The 14,735-nt window shown below is 41.1% G+C and overlaps 1 protein-coding gene across 3 annotated transcripts in view; it reads left to right on the forward strand.

The window, feature by feature from the left end:
- The window catches only part of abl1 (abl oncogene 1, non-receptor tyrosine kinase), a 28,392-nt gene that overhangs the window by 5,473 nt on the left and 8,184 nt on the right, over positions 1 to 14,735 (forward strand). For 2 of the 3 annotated variants that reach the window (XM_086096801.1, XM_086096803.1), the window contains exon 3: positions 12,981 to 13,145. In XM_086096801.1, the coding sequence (XP_085952927.1) occupies positions 12,981 to 13,145 (165 nt within the window). Of the gene's footprint in view, positions 1 to 7,560; positions 8,361 to 12,980; positions 13,146 to 14,735 lie in introns of those variants that run through there. The other variant, XM_086096804.1, reaches the window with a different exon arrangement.

Consider the following 14,735-nt stretch of genomic DNA (forward strand, 5'->3'; position numbering starts at 1 on the left):
CACCCACTTTCTTTTTCAAGAAAGTGGGTGTGGCTTTTCTTTTTCAAGAACGGGTTCACTTTTTTCAAATGCAATTATCCGTGAATTATTTATTTATTTAAAGTAAGGTTGGGCGATATAACTACAAAATAAAATGTCATTAAAAAAAAAATTATAATCTCTGTCGTTAAGGACAATTACGATTTTAATTGAATAAACCCAACAAACTTTTCTTTAAAGGTTTCATTTATTCAAAAATAATTCCTGTGCAAAATGCTCAAAAAACAATAATGTATACTTATTCTAAATCAGTTTTAACATAAACTTGACATTCACAGTTTGTGCTTAAATTGCCACAATTAAGTAGTTTGTAGCCTTTTTAAACATTCTTGTAAACCACCCGTCCAGCATTCTGCCACTTGCACAAAATTATACCTCACAAAAACATTTGGATGCAACAGAACATAAGAAAAACTCGATTTCACAATTTAGCAAATTTTCAAGGATTCGATTTTTAAAATGTTGATGTACCGAATTAATTAGATTTATTGCCCAGCCCTAATTTAAAGGGTAGCGTAAAATGCGTTGACAGAGTTCATTAAAATGTTTTGCGATTATAGTTTGTGGCACATTGAGAGTTCAAACTTTAATAGGCCCTGGACTGAGAACTCAAATCTCTAAGTGCATTTTTTAGTAGATAGTAGATAGATGCAAGAAAAAGGATAGAGATGAGAATAATAATGAGAGTTGGGGGGAGGGGGGGGGTAATTAGATTCACTACACACAAAAGGAAATATTAATATTTGATAGTATTATTATTATGATTTTTTAAATATAATTTTCATTTGATTGTAGCCTACAGAGGGCAGCACAGCATACTAGTGGTTCGCACCAAAACCTCACAGTTCAGACTTTGTGGGCCTTCCCGTGTGGAATTGGCATGTTTTCTCCTGGTACTCCAGTTTCCTGCCACATTCCAAAAACCCGCATGTTATCTTATTTATCGAAGAATTGTAGCGTGCACTTTAGGTGTGAACGTTGGTGGCGCATCCCTTCGGTGACATTATTTGATTTGTGTGCGTGCCTGTGTTTTTCCCCCCAACGGCAGCTGCATTCAAGTGCGTGTGCGGTAAGTGGATCTCTTTTAGTGTGTAACCGGCTCTTTCTTGGCTGGAACCCGTGGAATCTATACAGTCTAGACACCAGATCTCCTCGTATGATCCCCCCCTGAGTGCTGAAGATTGTATGTATGTGTTTTTGATATGCGTTCGCACCCATGCAGCAGGCGCCTCGGAGTAATGCTCGTACACGCCAGCTGTTTTTTAGGGGTTGGACAGGGGCGGCTTTTCCCAAGTGGCTTGGCCCTTCGCTGTTGGCCAAGCCTGTCCTAATGGACGCAGAGGTTAGCGAGTGCCAACCCACATCAAATCTTGTCTGAATCTTGGAAGGTCCAATGTTTACTGGTGGCCGTTTACAACAGGTGCGTGTGTTTGTAAATACTCAGCGTCAAAGCGGCAGAATGCCAACTATGTGGCGAGGACAAATGCTGAATTGATGGCATTTTCCTCCATTAATCAGCACATGATGACATCACACCCCCACCCCCCCCCCCCCCCTTTCCAGAAACAGACCTGATGTAATTTGAAGAATTTGAAAAGAAAGATATTTGGAAAGAGTTTGCTACACTGGAACCGCAATCCATTGCGAAACGCTCGGCAACCAACAATTTGTTGGTATTATGAAACAAATGTTCCCATTGGAACTAATGGAACTCCATGTGAAGCCATTTCAGTGATTGTTTATTATTTGTACAGACAAAGTTTTAAGTAGCATTTTAACATTCTTAAACATTTTAAAAGGTTGATGGGAAGTTGGCCACTGTTGCTAATAACACACACAGATGGGATTACGTCACAAATCTCAAGTATTTAACCTTTAGGTCTCAAGCAAGCCTCCTTTTTTCTCCATCGGGGGTTTTGGAACGTAACCCCCACAAAGGAGGGGTGATTACTAGGGATGTGCCTCATAAGAATCGCAATTCTCATTTAGTATGATTCAGAATCGATTGTAAATGTCCCAAAATAGATTTTATTGAAATTGTTTTATACTGTCTTGCCTTTCTGTGTGTGCCTTTATTTGGAGCGCTGTTCATGTTGTACCCGATTTGGCCACTTAGGGGCAGTGTGGTTCTACGCGATCTAATACACTGTAAAGTTGTAGCCACATTAGAGAGTAGAAGGAAAAAGTTACGATCAAGCCATTCCAATAAAATTTGTTTTTTTGCAGCGTGGAGCTGTTCTTTTGAGTGATAAAAGTGCAGCAAGTAGCGCACTAATTAGCATTGGCAAGTCAGACTGGAGTAGATCATTACAATTCCTTGCACATATATAGATTGAAGCAAAAATCATTGTCAATCAATTCATTTTGAATCAAAAATCGTCCCTAATCGAAAATCCACTCTGAATCGATTTTATTTAGATTTTTTTCTGATTCGATTCACGTCAATTCAATCTGATATTGATTAATTATGGAACATTAATTTCTCTTAAATGTCAAATACATGATTCAAAACTCCACAAATATTCGATTCCAAAGTCAATTTTGCGATGGCAGTAACTGGTCCATTGATTTAGTTTATTAATAAAAGTAACACGTGTTATGATAAATTAAGTGTTACATAAACATTGACATCAGCAGGGATGAGATTAAAATATTTTCAGAATCTAATAATGTAATCCAATAATTGTAAATATAAATTCAAAATATTCTGAATTGTCTCACAGTGCAATAAGTCAGATCTTTCATAAATGTAAGAAAATACTTGTAAATTCATGTGAAGTTGTGAAAAAAAATCGACCTTTAAAATTCTATTTTCTTAAGAATTTATTGGGAAAATTAGATCTATAAAATAATCGTTTCTTTTTATGAATCAATGTCGGGCTTGAAAAGGAAAAATTATTTGATATTATTATTCTTTTAATCCAGTCCTACTTATTGGATGACAGTGACATCACAGCCCACCTCAGCATCCGTTCTAGAACCATGTTGGAAGAGGCTCTGAGGAACATTTTCATAGTAAGCAGACGGCCTTGAATAGTTTTTTTATGGAAACGAGAAACAGCTTCTTTCTCGCTAGAACCGCAACAATAGAAAAGGGCCTTAGTTTTAATGTCACAATCGCAGCTGGAGAAAAAAAAAAGAGAAGAAGACTTGACACTACACACCACAGGATAATCGGTCAGGAGACATCTGATAATCGGACCGTTGATTGCGAGGGATTTGAATTGCTCACTTCTGGCCTGTTTGTCGTATGCGTTATGGTATGCTTTTATTGACAATGGTGCGTTCCACCGTAGGCTTGTGGCTCTTGTTATCGTAGGGCTGTCACGATAAAAGATGTCAACACGCGCAGTTTTGCTGTGATTCATTTGCATGTTGCGCCAGAGGTGTGTTGAGCAACAACAAATACCGTGGAACAAAGTGGTGGAGTTGCATCTGCATTCCTCTCTCTCTCACATCTGGTGCACACTTTACTCCCTTTCGCCCAAATATTTTTGTCTCTCAATATATTCTATATGTCATTTTTCAGTTTTCACCAAACTTTGGAGCATTTTGTTTCATGACATGCATTGTTTTGCTGAAAACAATTGAGAATGTAGGCGGTGTCACACAAACACCAGAGTCTTGCCAACATCTGTACGGCTTGTGTTGGAGCCTCAGATTTTGTGATTAGAACTGTTTGTTTGCTATTTATTCAGCTTTTTAAAAAAAAAAAATTACTGATTCCTGATTGTCTTGTGGGGCCATCTGCCTCTTTTTCCACTCCATATGGTTTGCACATTTCCCTAGAAAAACCTAGTGGCCATCGGCACTGCATATCAACATGCATGCAACTTGTTTGCAGCCATACACAACACAACTGTTGTTTTAGGGTAAGCATTCTTTCTATTTGTTTCTGGTATGACCACATTTTTTGTAGTCTCCGCATAATTATGAGTCTGTAAGGCAGGTTTTGCTTTCTACGACCCCTCTGTGTCACACACATGCATTGCTTCTTTTTCCGTTTTCTCTTTTGATCCCAGCACTCAACTCTCCTGCAATAGAAAATATGCTGTTGTTGTGCCAACAATATGAGTCAAATTGAGTAATACAACTGAATACGACTTGATTACAACCTTCAACACGCTTCGGGCCGCTTTGCATGTTCTTGGCCCTTTTCTCCCGGGCCTTCGAGAAATGAGCAACATTTCTGATTAATCACCTGGTTCTTGTCGCCCTATTTAGAATGTCTTCCAAGAAGCTCGTCTGGTTTTAACTAGCCCAGTTTTCCTCTGTACTGGTGATTGCCGCGGTGGTGAACTGACAGTCAATAAGTCACCTCGCATCAGAGGGTGTTTGGCTGGAGAGAACCCGAGACTAATGCATACCAGTTTGTAAATGCATTTCATTAGAAATTGCATTTTCACGTTGCCGATAGTGTAGCAGCCCATTACCGGCGCAGACGGACGCCTAAAGGACTTAACTTGGAACCGGTGCTGCTTATTATCTGTTCTCCCTGTAGGCATAGACACATTTTTCAGATGGCCATAAGTAAACGGACACACCTTATAAATACATGATACCCGTGTTAGTCTGATACGGCGTTACCTTGACTTATGAGTGCCGCAATTTCTTGAGTTTCTGTTTTTACGAATTGTCGCTTTACTTCCATCCATTTATGGAATGTGAGACAGGCAAAAAGAAAAATCCAAAATGAAAGCACTCGCAAGGAGCATGCGACAGATGCTAACACTGAACTAACTGCATGACTGCAGCCCCCTGATGTCACTTGCAAATATTCAGTGTAGCCTAGAATCGTGGCACGGCCGACACGGCTTCGCCTCTCTCCTCTGTAATTAGGTCTGCTCAGCTTATAGTGCAATAAATCTTGTTCCCCGACGGGCAGGATCTACGTCAAGTGGCGTCTGCCAACCGATTCCAGCACTGCAAAGCAGTCTAATTTGTCAGTGAAGCGGGGTTTGACTGACTGGTTATTACTGATTTTGCCGTGAACCAAACCAAAGAAGGCTTTCGTAGAGCGTACCTTCATATCAAGCCTGACATTTGTTTCATTTTTATCATGGCACATAAAAATGTAAAAGCATTGCCCAGTCGGTAATTGATAGTTGGGGAATAAAATATGGCCGCCTGAAAGGCAGCTTGTATTTATTCACTTGCATATATATGATAGCCCTGTGGCGACTTTTAGAGGAACACCAAGATGGCTGCGTATTATAAATGTGATTACGTTTTGTTAATTTCATTTTTTTTAAATGGTAGTTTCAGATACAGTGGGTTTTTTTGCTCTTAATTGAAACATTGAATGCAATATTTGGACAACAAAATATGTTACAAATATATACATATATTTTTTCTACAAACCCCACAAATTTGTCAAAAACATTGCTAAACACCCATTATATGTTTCCACGAAAAACGGGGGGTAAATGGCGGGGGGGAGGATTAGGGGGCATCCCAAAAAAACAAAACATCCCCAAATATTAACAAATACTGAGGAGGGGGGGAGCAAAATGCTGTTCAGCAATTTTTTTGCTGTCCTTGGATGGTAATTTTTATGCAAGAAACCAATTAAAGCATTTTGCTGTAGGGAAAAAAAAATACACTGATTAGTTCTCTTCAAACCTTTTGTTGTTGGGTTAGCGCAGTGGGTCTTTTAATTGATAAATGTAAAACGAAACTTATTCAGAGCGCATATTTTGTACATATGCATGTATTTTGTCCGTATCTAAAATATATAATTTTTGTCCTACATCTGGTTAGGAAGTGTATGGTCCTATGTGCCGTGCCCCCCCCCCCCCCCCCCCCCGCTCTATACAGTGGTAAACCAAGGACCCCGTCATCCGTTAAGTCGTGTATCCACGTGAGCCAAGAGAATGGCACCGTTGCTTCGCAAGAACAGCAAACATCTGCACTCGGCATGCCGTAATGCGTTTACATTTTTCACTCGCTCTGCACTGCATCACGCACACACGCTCCATTGCTCTGATTGCCGCCAATAGGCTCGTCCGAAGGTTTATCCAAATGCGTCCAGAGGCATTTCTTTCGGTCTGCAGTCTGTTGAAAAGGCACCATGGAAAATGGAAAATGAACTGAGCAGTCCCAGACCCGTTTGAGCACGGCGCTGGTGTTTGCCAGGCTTAACATATGGAAGGAAGAGTTTTCGCTCAAATGCAGAATACAATCACCGTTGGAGGGCTGTGATCTTCTCAGTCATTAAAGATCAATTTGGGAGCAGTTTGGCGAAGGGTTCCACCACTGAAACGTTTGAAAGTACTGTATCGTGGCTATCCCTCCATTATGGGCTTTTTACCTTTTGACTTCCCGAGTGTCAGATGAGTTCCAGAAAGCACTCGACCCGTAGGTGGATGTGCGGCAGCTCACCATACAATGCACGAGCTTGATTATAAATCACATTGTTCCCCCTATGATCTCACTTGCAAACAACGTGCTTCATGTTCCTCCATCTGCAACCTTTTTTTTTTTTTTTTTTTTCACCCCACTTTTTCCACCTTGGTTTTATTGCCCCAATTTTACTTTATCCTCTCATCTCCCCCAAGCCTATATAGCACTGCGGTAAGTTAATGGGCTGTTAGAGAAGGCTTGCGTATGCTAATTATTTGTGTGTGTGTGTGTGTGTGTGGGGGTGTTAGTGTTACTGATGTAAAATAGGAATGCAAATGTTTGCCGTACCAGCACTGCAACAATAACGAAGGGCCTAGTAGCTAAATATCAAAAGACTAAATTAAATCAATTCATTTTTACCCACTATAATGTATGTAGAGTATTTACTGTGGTCCGCTTTAAAATAAATAAATACATAATTTAAAAAGAAAAGGTCCTCATTACGTTATATTGAAGATAAGAGTGCACCGGTCGCGATTTTCTGGCCGATCACCTATTTACAATCTTTCGATCCGCATCCAACAACAACTTGTTTTGAATCTCTCGGAAGTCAACCCCACTTTGCAGATTGCGTTCCACTCTAGGCCCCCCCAATTAGCGTAAGGTGCTTTTGCATGCCTAATTATTGCTTTGGATGTTTATATTCCAGAGATTTGGATAGACCGAGCACAGTTGTGTGAGTGCAACCTTGAATTATGGAGCGCGTTTGGAGGCACAGCTGAGGGAAGACAGAAGAAAGAGATTAAACATGTGTTGCGAGTGCTCGGCTCCTGCCAAGGATTAGCCCGTCCTTCCTCATATGGTCAAACCACTGCGGCTGTCCCCAAATTCCCTGACTGACGTGTTTGAAAAGATAAAGTTTCTCGCCTTCCTTGAATACATTTCGCTATCGCCCAAAGAGTGGATGAACACCTTCTAGTTCATTAGTTCTCCACTACTGATTGTCTTTCAGTGAGCTCTGAGCTTTGTCCAGCACTAATTCCTTAACCTGTAAACATTCCAGAATGGAGCAAGAGCGCCGGGAAGAAAAGAAAAGTGGGGGGGGAGAAGGGAAGGAGGAGCTTCTTGTAAGCATCGGATGACTTCAGCAGAAGGAAAACATGAAAGCTCTGTGAAGAATCTTACATTTTTAACGACAACTCTGGAACTTTCACTTCTTGCCTCACTATGAGTTTTGTCTTTTTTTGAGCAATTGGCTTCCTTAGCTGTGTGTGCGCGTGTGTGCATGAAGTCTTTCTCTCTTATTGTGTTGTGTGTGCGTGCTGCTGGAGTTGGGAGGGCTCAGCTGATGTCATCGAGTGCAGCCAGCCGATCCTGAAAGAAGAGGCCCTTTGTTGGCAGCCGTAAGCGCTAACTCGTCCCTGTGCCTCGGCTCCACACTTGCGCAGGGGGGACAGCAGAGAGAGGAATGGCACCACGGAGACGGACCGCCTGCCCACTCAACTGACACATTCGCGAGTCCCCAGCCAGCGCACAGACACGTCCCCCGCTTTTTTCGGATCAAAACTTGCCCCCCCCAAAAAAAAAAAAAAACTGGAGCAAAACCGAATCGGAGGAGTTGGAGGGGAAAAACATGGAGATACTACTAAGAAGTTTGTAGAAAGTTTTTTTTTCTTCCCTTTTTGTTCCACAAAGTGGATGCGCACAAGGATTACCGGTAATGAGAAAGAGCAACAGTTAACAAGATCAATACGTTTGAGCTTCTGGATCAGTTCTCTCTTTTTGCCTTTTTTTGCTTTTGTTTGAAACGTTCTCCTGTTGGGACACATGTAAAGAGACAAGGCAGAAGTCTAATTTTAAGCAGTGTTTCCAGGCGGGAAGGGAAAGAAAGCAAATGAAAATGTTGGAGATTTGCCTGAAATTGGTGGGGTGTAAATCTAAGAAAGGGCTTTCGTCCTCCTCCAGCTGCTACTTGGAAGGTAAGTGTATACCGCAAGCTCTTTTTGTTAGTGATCTTTACTTTGAACATAATCAAAGGAAGAGATGCTTGGAAGGGCCGAAAGCCAGAGTGGCTCGCAACCACGCAAGGATTTTGGCTTTGTGGAAACTGCGGAATGGGGAGGGGAAAACGCAGCTCAGGGGAGGTGAGGGAGGCCAGACACACTGGCTAGCGGCGGAGGGAAGAAGTGGAAAAAGAGAGAATACACGGAAATCTGACTCCCCGGCTGTGTCCCACTTGACTGGTGTTTAAGAGGAAAGTGCATCTAATCTGTAATCAGCATTCCCAAAGCAAATCTTCCTGACTACTTTTAAAATCCATTTAGAAGTTACAGGAGAGTGCAGTCTTTGTTGACCATGTCTTCTCATATATTATGTTCAACAGTGGTTCCTAAAGTGAGTAATTGATTTAGCCATGGCTAATAAAGCGCGCGAGGAATTCTAGGAGAACCAGGGCGCACTGCAGTCTTTACATAATGGACATTGTGAATGGTTTGCGTTGGAAGAAGACCCCATGCGAGTCAAACGTTGTGCAACCAAATGATTTAATCATCAGCACGATGCACCCTCCCAAACTCCCCCTCAGGGTGATGACGGTAAGAGGACTCTAAATTTTAAGACCATCTGGATCAAGAACATTCCATTAGGAGTTTTTAACCAGCCTGAACTTTTTCTTTATAGATGGGGAAAAATGCATTTAATGAAACAATCGGGATATTCCAATGACACAATTTCTTTCAAGCTCTTTGTTTGGGGAGCTGACAAAATGTCCTTCACCGACTATACAAAACCAAATGCGAGCATCGTATTGAGATGTAGCCCTATTTTCTATTTTCTAAATCCTTTTGACAGCAAACTAGACAAAATCAACAGAACCTTTAGAGGGGTACGCTGGTTTTAACACCTTAACTGATTTCTACAATTGAGAGACCCCACACGGGATGGGAAAAAAAATTGGCATGTTTTTACTGCTCTTACTGTGTTTTCTGTACTTGATATAACCAACACAGAAAAACCATACAGTATCTGTCGTAGTATGAAGATGACATGTGAGATGCATCATGGTATCCAAACAAATAGACAAACAAAAGATACAAAGAGGAAATAGAATAAGCTAGACTAACTGTTCGATTGCCTGGTAACTTCGTTGCATTTGCTCACTTTTGATATTCTCTTACAAAGAAGAAATAGAAAAAGCTAGGGGCAGGCTAACTGTTAGCTTTTCCGTTAACTACATTGCATTTGCTAACTCTTGTCATTCTTATTGCGGCAAAAGACGTATTGTGAGACGCATTACCCAAACACGCAACACGACCATGTTGCTCTTCTAACAATGCCCAGCAACAGTGCAAAGTTGAGCGAGCTTCCTGATTGCCTCGCTTCAGTTTCACATCACAACCACAGAGACCATGGCTTGGCCGAATTCAGTGTTGATCACACACATAAGGATTTGACAAGTGGCCACCATATTTGTGAAATGTTCTGCAAAAAACATCCAGTGAGCAATTGAAACGTGTATTTAAAAAAAAATAAAAAATCAACAAAAAAACTATTCATTACTAAAGCACATGTGTGCTACTGTCCACATTGTGACTACGCTATTTAAGTCACGTTTGTCGGGGAAGAGACGCCGTTTGAAACATCACGGTAAAACTAATGTATCGATTTGGAGAACCCCTCGGGACTTTGTCCCATACAAACACGTTGGGGAATATTTCTAAATGAAACTTTTCAGCCAATCCGAGAAAGAGGGTCAAGGAGAAATGTTGAGAAAATGGGAAGTTCAACTTTTTTACTCTAATTTGAAGATCTTTTTTGATTAGTAGGTGATATCACACAAAAATATTCCTCTTTGCCTGACACAAAAAGCACAAATTGCTGAAGTGTCCATTCCAACCAGACTGTTGACTGACCGTTAATTTACAAACATAGATGTTTGTCCGCCGCAACAATTTTCCAAGAAGATTGTGGAGGAAAAATCACTCCTCAAACCACAGGATAATCACTTTGGATTATCTTTGAGACGCGTCCAACAATCAGCTCTTTTGCGACCTGGATATAGGAAGTTGTTGTTTCAAGACACGATTATATAACAGTCAAGTTCCACATAGTCAGAATTCTTAATGAGCATTTAATCGATGATGGTGCCCATCCCTCAGGAATGAACACTTTGCAGTTCTTTCAAGGTTTCCGCTTTTTAACCACGTTTGGTTTCCAACTATTCTGCTCTTTGAAGGGATGCGTGTCTTACATCACCGTGCAAGTATTATGTGCATTTCAATTGCTCAGAGCAGCCGAGTCATGGCCATAAAGTCTTTACAAGCTGCACACACATACACTTAATCATCTCGTTGTCATCCCCGCAACGCGGCCAGGACGTGCTGTAATTTCTCCCACTGCACTGACTCCGGAAGGCCCGCCGCGATCGTCTTTGTTCTGTTTGTTATTCCTCGCTCCTCAATCCACCCGATTTTCCATTTGAAAATGGGTTTTTCGTTTGGGTGGGCGTCATCCCGCTTGGTGTGTCGGTGTGTTGTCACCCTCTCACAAAGGCCTGTGGTATTTGCGGCGTCTTAAGTGGACGTGTGTGACAGAGGCCCGCCCACACACTTTCAGTCCAGGCCAAACTCTGGCCATATGGAATGTTTTGCCTCCTCCAAGTCTGCCTCCTAACCCCGTGGTGCTCTTTTATCTCTCGATCGATTTGTACGTTACGGTGAAAGAAGCATTTGACTTTTGTAGTCTCTTGGTTTGCCTGTCCGTCCGGCTGTCCGTTTGTTTAGCAGAAAGCTTGAGAGACAAACGGACTCCATTACTTGGAAGGGAAAAATGAGCTCAGGCACTTTCCCAGCCTTCTCCGCCACACCTTCATGCACTCCTGGAAGGATTCTTCTCGAGTCCACTGCAGCTCTCTCGTCACGGCCAGGAACTGTCAGATGCTCAGGGCATTGTGAGCAGGCGTGTTGTGGTGAAGCAACCTCGACTTGTAGTTCCACAACGCCGCAGGATCTTTTGATAATCGATGAATTCTTTAGAGACTTTGACGTAAAATTGTCCAAATCCTCAGAATTTCAGCCTTTCCTTTGTGCGTTTGTAACATATGTGGCCAATAAAATTGATTCAGATTCAACAGTAAATATTCTAAGATTTCTATAGTCCCCCCTCAAAACGGATTATCTTTGTTTATTCAAAATCAGACAGTAGAAAACATCTGCTTTTATCTTTCATCTCATCTACATAATGTCTACAACAAGCTTGCCGACATCTGACACTCGGTTGATATAACGTTTAGTCTTAGTCTTGATGAGTTTGCAAGTCCCCAAGCAAAAAATCCCGGGTTCTTTATCCTGGCTGACTGTCGTCTCAGCTGATATTTGGAGCTTCATATGTCACCAACTTCACAGTTGTGGTAAATATGACGTCAGAGTGGCTCAAGGCAGGCAATGACCAATCACAGCTCACCCGATTCCTGAAGCTGACCTGTGATTGGTCGTTACCCGAGACCTAAGCAACTGTGATGCCATTTTCACTTGACAGCAAGTGGCAAAATGGCCGCCTTGTGATATAGATAAAAACTGCTGGATTTTGCTGCTTAACATATTCCACAAACATAATATCAACCATAATACTATATTTAGACTTCAGCTTTAAGAAGCTGTCATTTTTTTTCACAACAATGGCATTTTTCTTTTAGTCTGTTGTAATTTAAACAAAAGAATTGCATTGAAGTGTGTGCCATTTGTTACATTGTAATTATGAAGCACAATATCCTTCTGTCCTTCCATTACAAACATAGTGGAGAAAAAAAAAAAGAAACTTGCCTGGAATTTTGATTATGCACACGCATGACTGCCTTCTTTTGTCTCGAGTAGCCTTGAGGTGAAATCATAGCCTTGCTTGTCGAGTTCATTTTGTGTGCGTGTATCTAAAAACCGCTATCTCTTCTGCCATTCAAGTTTGCCCTCAAAAACATTGTTGTAAAAAAAAAAAAAAAAAAGTGAATTCATTGAGGTTACCCAAAATGGTAATGTGGTTCTTTTTCTGTTGATTTCAAGAGCTGTTAGGCTTGCAGCATAAAGAATGCGCGTGTGTTGTTGAGGGGGTCGCGGCCTAACTGTGCTTCAGAACATATGTGACAACAGCTGCGCACGTTTTGGCCAAACTGCTGTTCAAAGTACTCCTCCCACCATTGACTTTCCTCCGCATTTTTTGCATTTTTAATTTACTGCAGTCAGTTGTTGCTCTGTAATTTGTATCATTCACGCTAGCTGTCACTAATCATCGCCACTCAAACGATTGGTGTTTGGGTGCATTCTCACGGTCAACGTGTGCTCGTTGCTCAGGTAGGAAATGAAAACTAAGCAGGGATAATCCAGGAAATGAAAAGCTATGGGGACAGATGGGCAAACTGCAAGTCACGGCCAAATGGTTGTACAACATTGGCAGGAGAGCAGAACGTGGACTCTCCCAACGTATTGTTACAAGTGCAAATCCGTATCTGCATGCCAAACATGCTGACCAATCACTCCTCGCATGGTTGGATTTCCTCACATTCTTGTCCACTTCCACGTGCACTTAAATGTCTGTTTTCTCATTTTCAGAAGCTCTCCAGAGACCAGACTTAGAGGGTCAAGGTCTGACCGAAGCGGCCCGCTGGAACTCTAAAGAGAACCTTTTGGCTGGACCCAGCGAAAATGACCCCAACTTGTTTGTGGCGCTGTATGACTTTGTGGCCAGTGGCGACAACACACTCAGCATTACTAAAGGTAAGGGTAGAAATAAGCATTTTTAAACGTTTAAAGCAACACTAAGGAACTTTCAGTCCACGTTGATTATGGCACCGCCATATGGACAAGAGCGGTATTGTTATGTCTGAAGGAAGACCACATTTCCTATGAGGACAAGCGCATTGTGTCATTTTTATTTATTTGTATTTATTTTTTTGGGCTCACTGCAGTGAGTGAATTCCGGGCCAATGTTGATCCTTGACTGTCCTTTCATCCAGGGTAGCTTTTGACGTATGCCATAAAGCAGTCAGCACATTTGTAGTTTTTTTTGTGTGTGGCAGTGTTCCCACCATCCTCCTCAAAGTTGCTTAGTGCCAGTAAAAATGATACAAACCCCCTCAGGCCATGGCAAAGGTACCATTCAACTAGTTAAGTCCATGTTTCGTTAGAAGAGTTATGAAAATATTTTATTAAGGTTGAAAAGTTCCTTAGTGCTGCTTTAACTAGGGTTAGACCAATAATCGGCCTGGCCCCGCCCCGATATTGGACATTTTGACGTATATCGGTATCTGTTTTTCAAAATCTGATGACTGATAAAAAAAAGGTAAAGCTAAAACCGTTTTAATTTCAGGGAACTATTTATTTAAATTTTCAGTTAGCTTTCTAAGAGATGCTGCTAACCCTGATAACCTTCAGAACCTTTGGTTTTTGTTCGACATTAAAACAAAGAAATGTGTTTCCAGTTTCCATTTAACTTGTTAAGACGTAGTGATAAACTTGGGAGCTCCTTGAACATTTTTTTAAACATTTGAAATGAAGTATATTGTCTAAGATGAAAAAAACATTTTAAAAAATCTAGAAAATTGTTCAATAAGCATTAATGCTTAAAGACATTACAAGGTCAAGATTGGCATTTGTTTAAAAAAAAAAATTGATGCCAATAAAATGCCAATCGGTCGGTCTATCTCTACATTTAACAACCTGAAATCTACCAATCAGCATTTAACGCATGTTACACTATTCTGGCTTCTTGAAGATTTCTTAATTACAACAGTACCATATCTATTAATATTTCTGGATTCCCTTGACCTATTAACTAATTCTTAACAATTCTGTACATGGGGGTTGTACCTTTTGCGATTGAAATGTTTAGTTTGAAACCACTTGGACCACATTTGGAGTGTGGAAAGGTATTTTCAGACACAAACGCTCGAAAAATATTCCAGTATTTGCAGATTTGTACTTAATGTTGCTTTTTTTTTTTTTTTTTTTTTACATAACCACTGTGAAAGACAGCGGATTTACTGTATATAGCGTACTACAGATGGCCTCAAATCATATGGACAATCTGCTCATGTGCTTCCCCTCCTGTCTCCTTCTGTTTTGCGTCTCTTTGCACTCCCACTCTCACTTCCTCACTTGGGTTCCTCTTTTGCCGGAACACCACGCCGTTGAAAAAACAATATGGATCGGTCAAACAAAAAGGAGGAAGGAAAAAGAGAACATTTCTGCTCATGCGTGAGACAAGACAATGCCTTGAATGAGATGGGGTTTTTTTCAGTTAATGTTCCATGCTAAAGGTTACTCAGTTGTCCAGTGTCATGGTAGCGTAAACACAAAAACCAAGTA

The sequence above is a fragment of the Leptonotus elevatus genome, chromosome 15 (assembly GCF_054856555.1).
Source record: "Leptonotus elevatus isolate MCC_2025b chromosome 15, RoL_Lele_1.0, whole genome shotgun sequence".
Lineage (NCBI taxonomy): Eukaryota > Metazoa > Chordata > Actinopteri > Syngnathiformes > Syngnathidae > Leptonotus > Leptonotus elevatus.